We start from the raw sequence: 7441 nt of genomic DNA, 5'->3' as shown, positions 1-7441 counted from the left end.
TTTTGCTTTCCCTGCGACCCTACCATACAATTTCTGCGACGACGTCCAAGAAGAAAAAAAAAAAAAAAAGTTTCGTGCTCAGATCTAGAGTTTTCTCTGCATTGCTCTCACTGCCTGCACTCCCTCCGCCTCCGCAACACACTTCACACTCTATCTGTGATTTACTTTCGGACCCACAACCATTCGACTATATATCAAGAGAATCCCTTCATCTATTCAACTCTTTCTTTACAACCTTCATCTTGCACTCTATACCCATTCTCTCGCTTGAGCACTTGTGTCTGCACAAAAAGACCAAGGCCTTATAATATATAACCACTTGCTCTCCCGCAATCACTCCTGTCCTATATACCCCCATATCCTACCTATTCTCAGCCACCAACATAAAGTCACAAACCTTCACAATGGCCTTTTGCTCCATTTCTCGAAACATCCTCCGTGCCACTCGGGCCCCTGCCATCGCTCTCCCCAAGAACTCGCGATGCTTCACAGCCACACCTGTGCAGCGTGTCATTGACACCAACTTGAAGAAGAACGTTGTCCGGGAGAAGGAGGTTCCTGTCACAGTCTACAGTGCTGGTCAGGGCACTGGTGACAAGCACACAGTCAATGTCCCTGAGACAGCTGCTCGAGTTCCCATCGAGCCTCGTGCTCCTTCTACCGAGAACGACATCGTTCAGCCACTCACCCGCAAGACCTTTGAGCAGCTTCCCCACACCATGCGCAACATGAGTGTCTATGGCAAGACCATCATCCTTACTGGCGCTGCCCGTGGTCTTGGAAACCACATGGCTCGTGCTTGTGCTGAGGCTGGTGCCAAGAACATCGTTCTCTTCGACGCCAACCAGGAGCTTGGTGACGAAGCCGCAGCTGAGCTTCATGACAAGACTGGCCTACCTGTCTCCTTCTTTAAGGTCGATGTTCGTGACGGTGCTGCCATAAATGCTGCCGTCGACGAGGTTGTCGAGCGCTATGGTGCTCCTGATGTTCTCATCAACTCTGCCGGCATCGCCGACTCCAACATCAAGGCTGAGACTTACGACCCTGCCATGTTCCGTCGCCTCATCGACATCAACCTTACCGGCTCTTTCCTCATGTCTCAGGCCGTTGGCCGTGCCATGATGTCCGCTGGAAAGCCTGGCAGCATCATTCTCGTCGCTTCCATGTCTGGTTCCATCGTCAACTTCCCCCAGGAACAGAGCTGCTACAATGCCTCCAAGGCAGGTGTCATTCAACTCGGCAAGTCCCTTGCGGCTGAGTGGGCCAAGTACGACATCCGGGTCAACTGCATCTCTCCCGGTTACATGGACACTGCTCTCAACCGAGTTCCTGCGCTCGATGCCCAGAAGAAGATCTGGAAGTCTCTGACACCCCAGAACCGTCTGGGTAACGTTGACGAGCTCAACGGTCTTTGCATTTACCTTGCCTCAGACTCTTCCAAGTTCATGACTGGTTCCAACTGCATCATCGACGGTGGCTACACATGCTACTAAGCGCGCGGCGTCCTATTTTGACGGTTAGCGAAGAATGGTTCCTACGAATGAATGGCTGGATCTGGATGGCACTGAAAGAGGATTTGATTTTCTTTGTTTGGAGTTCCGGAAACAATTGGCGACCTTTTTTGAGCTTTGAGCAAGGGCCAAGGGAAAAAGAGACGTATGATGATAAAAACTAGATCAGCTCTGGATACCATAGAGCAGGATGAATCTGCCGTATTAGACACGGAGCGAGGAGATCCGGACAGAGGATCCCAATTTAATAGCCATTGGCATATAATGAATGAACTCAATAAAAAGAACCACCCATCTCCTCTAGTGATAGACTGTATAAACGAGTATCCTTCCTCGTCGATTGATTAGACTTTCGGGTGTCAAACAAGGTTAATGGGTAAGGTTGTTATCGTACGCTAACAACCGAAGTTTCTTGACCCTTGCGTCTACAGAGGCAGATCGTGACTTTGGCTACCTACCTTAGGTACGTAAAGTGCAGTATGGACCAAGTCTACCTAATCCGTCACTAACCCACCAATGCACGTCAATGTCAATCAATCATCGCATGTTTCCAAGCAGCCAATCACGATGACACTTACATGTTGAAAACGGCAATCCAGCTTGAGCCAATAATTTGGGTCTACAGGCTGCAGGCATTACAAATATATCGCGTATTGTAGATCGCTACGAACCGGTACCTCTGATAGGAGGGATCTATAGCCTAGTAGCAAGTATAGTACATTAAAAGATATCTAATTAAAGATCCCCTATAATAAATCAGAATATCTTAAAAAATAGGTATAACCTCTAATTAGCCTCTTATAATATTAGCAGTAGCCTTTATACTGTACGGACCCGATTTAGTATATTTGTAATGCCTGCAGCCTGTAGGTTATTCTCACCGCTCTATTTTCGCATCTGTCAAGACGATCAAAACCGGGTCAAACATCCGGGCCAGCCTCTTTCATTTTTCGGTTCGCCAGCGAAACTGGCGGTGGAGAATATGGGCCGATATGTACTAACATGAAAGAAGAGGATAGGAGACATGAGATCATGTCCAGTGCCAGTCTCCTGAATCGACGGATATAGGAGAGACACTAGAGAGGAATGTCTCATGAGGATGCAGGAACCAAGACAAGACAAAAATACTCTCTGTACCATAGTGAAAGTCGAGCACCTATACTCAAAATTACTACACAGCCAAGTAAAGAGCTAAACCTTTCGATAAACAACGACTCATGTGAAACGACACTACAGATTCAACGAACCAAGTCCCTCCACGTTCCAAGGATCTCGTGCAAGACACATACACCTACATATCAAAGAGGACCCCGAGGTGCCACCGGCAGACCGCATCGTCTTCCGGCTCATGATGGAGGGGGTTTTCGGAGGTGAGCGCGGTCAACTCATGCAATGGCTCGAAAGGACTAAAGCCTCATAATCACCTGCTGTCTATAACTTCTCTTGCCATTCTTCCTTTCTCCTTATAAAAAGACCAAAAACACATACTCGCTCATGATATCTTTGTCATAGTCTACATAACATTCCAATATCAATTGCAGGTTCATATAGCCAGCTCATCCTTCATACCACCACCTCAAGAAAGGCCTCGACTTCATTTCCGAATATGCAACTACTCTGCACTCCCTCCATCTCGCTGGTCCGCGCTGCTCGGTCCTTGCGCAACCGACTCATCAAGAAAACCCTGCTCTCAGCCCGCGCTGCAGCAGCCTCCGTACGCAACTCAATACACTTCTCCTCACCATTCTCATCACCCTCCCACGACAAGCTTAAACACCAAGCTCGACCTGCCGCTCTTGGCACCGTTGCTGTGCTTGGCAACGGGCTAACCACGGGCATGGAAGGCCACGCCGCTGTCAGAGAGGGCGAAGGTTGCTCGAGAGTCCGGAAGCATATCAGCCCCTTCTATCAACAATGGGAGCAAGGCAGCCTCATGTTCCAGAAGAGCACGTTCCTGTAGGACCCACAGGCTGGTCACCACAGGCTGGCCTAGTGACTTGTTGTTTTGCCCTGTCGTCTTTGCGTTGGAGCGTTTGGTTTAGTGTTGGCTTCCTTTGTTTGGTGAGATTGATTGGCTTTGAGCGTTAGGTCTGTTAAAACATAGTCACTCAGACTGACACCTGAATACTAAGATTTCAATTTCGTATCATCACCACACACACATTCCAGAAAGCCGGGGCACCAATGTACGGAAGCAAACTATTTTTTTATGATTCAAAGCTGGTGAGGAGACATGGCCAGGTCTAGTATCGTGACAGACCCAGCCTCGAGCGCGAACTCGATGTGCAAGAACAATTCGTATGCAGGGGTATATCCAGCGTGTCATATCTATGTGCTGCTAGGCGTCATCTTGGTGTCCGCCTGCTGGCACCTTTTGGGTTTTTCTTTTCTTGCAATGTGTCGAACTCGCGACCTCATGCGCATAACATAATCCGAGCCACCCCTTGACGCGGTATCGTATCAATTCCAACTTCAAGATGCAAGGCCTGCTATGACAGTTGAATAATTTGTGGAAGAAAATGGTCATTAGATAGTTGGGTATGCAGAATCGTGACCCAAGGACGCATTGTGCCTGTGGGGACGTCGTCAACCGAGACCACTGTATCAACTTGGAGATACATTGATCATCGTCTGAGAAACGCCGGCAACAGTCGGCGAAGTCTCTCTTTTCTCACTGGGGGATCTGCAGGAGGAACTCTTCTCCCGGGGTTTACCTACTGCCCCTTGCGAGCCTTTTCTTGCGCCCTCTGTTCTCGAGCGGCTCGCACCAATGGCGACAGTTGACCTAGATCAACACACTGCTTCATGAATTCATGCTAAGAAAAGGGTCAGTTGGATCATTTAACCGGGAATATCGGAGACTTACCCTCAGCAGATCATGAGCACTGGCTCGCTTCTCCGGATCCACCTTGAGTGCAAAGTAGAGGAAGTCCTTGAACACAGGAGAAAGATCCTGCTCATTCTTAATGTGAGGAGTTCCGTTGGTTGCAATCAACCAAAGAGCACGCAAGGGGGATTCCGTCAGGTATGGTGGCTCGCCTTCTATCATTTCGATAGCCATGATACCCAGAGACCAAATGTCAACCTTGCGCCCGTACTCTTTCCTAGTAACGACTTCGGGCGCCATCCAGTAGGGTGTACCCACCATGGTTGTTCGCTTGTTCTGGGCTTCGTTGATGGTCGCACAGAATCCAAAATCGGCTGCTACGGTTAGTTGTGCCTTGCACAGCCACTGGAACACTTGTCACTCACTCAATTTGATCTTGCCCTCCAGGGATAGCAAGATGTTGTCCGACTTGATATCTCGGTGAATGACTCCCTTGGAATGCAAATGTTGCAGACCAAGAAGGGTCTCGCGACACACAGAAGCGATCTGCCCCTCGGACATGATATTGAAGGTGACAACATCCGTAAGGCTGCCTCCCTCCATAAACTCCATGACGACCCACAGCTCGCCACCACACAGATAACTGTCGATAAAGTTGACGATGTTGGGATGTGAACTATCCTTCATGACAAGAATCTCGTTGATGATCAGGTCCTTCTTAGGTTGCTGTTCGAGATTCATCTGCTTGATAGCCACCAATCTGTTCGTGCCACGCTCGTGACCAGTAAAAACACCTCCAGATGCACCCTGGCCGATCTTGTTGAATCCTCGGTATATGTCTCGAGGATCGCCTTCGCTACAGATGCGCTTAAGGGCAGCAACGATGTCAAGACCTGCGCTCTGACGAGCCCGGTGTCGTGGCCTAGCCCCAGGCACGGTTGCTCCAGGAGCCTGCTGACGAGGAGCGTTGTGTACACCATTAGACTCGGGGGCACGGCCGTATCCAGAAGCTGCTTGCATGTTCGGGTTCTGGGGGTGAGGAGTTCGTTTACTAGGAGCACGGCCGATGCCGCCAGACATGGCAGCTTGGGCCTGAGCCATGGCTTGCTCTTGCTGCTGCTGCATGAGTTGTTGTTGATAAGCGGCGGCTTGCGCCTGGGCGAGCTGTGGGTTGGGTTGCGGTGCTGTTGGGGCGTATGTAGGTCCAGTGACGCGCGAATTGGATCTCGATCGGTGCTCTTCGGGGAGCATAGGGCCAGCATCCTTTGACATGCCGTAGGATTCGTCGCCGGACTGAGACATACCGATGCCCGAGTCTTTGGTCGAGTATGCGCCTTGAGGCATATGTCGATTGCTCATGCTGACGGGCGGTTTCGGGGCTGGGCGACTGGGCATCAGGTCCTTACCAACCTGGCCTCGGGGAACAGGCGGCGGTGCTCGGGGATTCTCAAAACTTCCTTCATGATTGACAGTTGGAAACCTGGGGTTCGTAGGTGAAATATTGTTCGGTGACATACCCATATAGTTTGACGGGTACATGCCCGGTGATGCTGCAGTTGCCGGAGAGGTGGCATACTGACCAGCATGATGAAATTTCTCAAGGACCTGATCCTCTGGGGGCCTCTCCGTGGTCTCTTTGTAGAACTGCAAGATATCAACCATAGTTTGCGGGTTTTCTCGCCTTTCCTTTTCAGGAATTCCGCTTTCGTTGATAAGCCGCTGCCATTCTTTTGGCAGACCCTAGAGTCTGTTAACGAGTATAAGAACAGAGAGACGGGAGAACTGACTGTGAACTGGCCTGTGGAACTATCATAGCCGACATGAGTAACGTGGACGGGATTCTCGGGTGCAGAGATAACGGGCTTCTTGGGCGATCCTACCAAACTGTTCATGAAACCGGAAAATCCTGACTTCTTTCGTAGAACAGCAGGCTTGAGGTCCTTGCCATCGTCGGAATATCTCTTAGGGTTGACCGAAGGCCCATCAGTTGGAGCCCTTGGGCCAAGGCTCTTCTCGTTCAAAGACGAGTCCATCGCGGAGAAGCTGGTCGAAGTTCGTAGTGCAGGGCTAGCAAGCCTAGAGTCGGTAGGCGCCTTGACGATTTGGGGCGGGAATTGACGAGGGGCAGCAGCCTTCGGACTTGGAATCTTTATCGATTCGATGCGGTTCAGAATAGCAGCGCCGTCAAAAGGAGCGCCGATCAGGTCGTCAGGCACCGCTGTCTTACTGAGAGGGCGGAGGTGAGAATCGGAGAGACGGTCGGGATGACGGGGGACAGGCGCCCAGTGATTAGCGGGGGTGAAGTCGCCCTGGGGTGAGATGGGCGATGGGACAGGTCTTAGAGTGTTGCTGTTGGCGGATAATTGAGGATGAGATCGATCAGAGTCTTGCCAGTCGGACACGGTCGCGGGGTTTGAGCGGGCTGGGGGAGCGCTGGGGGCTCTTCTCAGACTCTGGGAACTGCGTTTGCTCTCGAGGGACTGGGCGTCGAAGGCACCACCATCGAAGCCAGAGGAGGAGCGAGCGTAGGCGTAAGTGGGAGGTTTCTTGATGAGCTTGCGACGATGTGAAGTTGCGGTATGAGCAGACGCAGACGACGCAGAGGTATATCCGGGGCCGTCCATGATCCAGCGGCAAGCAGGAAGCAGCCTGTCAACTAAGGGCAGTTGGGTTGGGGGGCCCTTTGGGGCTAAAAAAAGGCCTTAGAGGGGACGGCGGGCTGCTGCTGTTAGGTACGGGATTTCTTTTTGTGATGGGCCGAGCAAGCAGGTGGAGGAGACTGACTACCTAGACAGAAACAGAACAGGTATCAAGTCATAGGGTGTGTGTGCAAGGAAAATGAGAAGGAGAGAGGAATCAGAAGAGATGCGCAGTGTAATGCAGTGCAGTGCAATGCAGTGGCCGTGCCGTGCAGGTCTGGCTCAACTCAAGAGATAGATAGAAAGATAGGCCCTTGGGCTTTCAGAATCAAGCAAGAACCAAGGGAACAAACGAAGCCAAACAATAGGAGGAGTTTGACGGGGGGGAGGGGGTCTGGGGATTGGATGCACAACGCAGTGCAACGCGGGGGTATTGATATTGTTGTGGTGTGTTGTTTGACCCC

The 7441-nt window shown here is 51.0% G+C and overlaps 3 protein-coding genes across 3 annotated transcripts; 2 read left to right on the top strand and 1 right to left on the bottom strand.

Moving 5' to 3' along the window:
* Positions 1-404: 404 nt before the first annotated feature.
* FSUBG_4435 (D-arabinitol 2-dehydrogenase) lies at positions 405-1493 on the top strand (the record flags this gene model as incomplete). The annotated part of the gene is made up of 1 exon (XM_036682424.1): positions 405-1493. The coding sequence occupies one exon, from the start codon at positions 405-407 to the stop codon at positions 1491-1493; it is 1089 nt and encodes a 362-aa protein (XP_036540051.1).
* A 1624-nt stretch (positions 1494-3117) lies between these two features.
* FSUBG_4434 (uncharacterized protein) lies at positions 3118-3471 on the top strand (the record flags this gene model as incomplete). Its single annotated transcript, XM_036682423.1, has 1 exon — positions 3118-3471. The coding sequence occupies one exon, from the start codon at positions 3118-3120 to the stop codon at positions 3469-3471; it is 354 nt and encodes a 117-aa protein (XP_036540050.1).
* Positions 3472-4225: 754 nt separating this feature from the next.
* FSUBG_4433 (STE STE20 PAKA kinase) lies at positions 4226-6962 on the bottom strand (the record flags this gene model as incomplete). Its single annotated transcript, XM_036682422.1, has 4 exons — positions 4226-4327; positions 4378-4712; positions 4764-6078; positions 6126-6962. The coding sequence occupies 4 exons, from the start codon at positions 6960-6962 to the stop codon at positions 4226-4228; spliced, it is 2589 nt and encodes an 862-aa protein (XP_036540049.1).
* Positions 6963-7441: the final 479 nt, after the last annotated feature.

Source organism: Fusarium subglutinans, assembly GCF_013396075.1.
Source record: "Fusarium subglutinans strain NRRL 66333 chromosome Unknown NRRL66333_c0000040, whole genome shotgun sequence".
NCBI lineage: Eukaryota > Fungi > Ascomycota > Sordariomycetes > Hypocreales > Nectriaceae > Fusarium > Fusarium subglutinans.
This window is presented reverse-complemented; position numbering and strand designations above follow the sequence as displayed.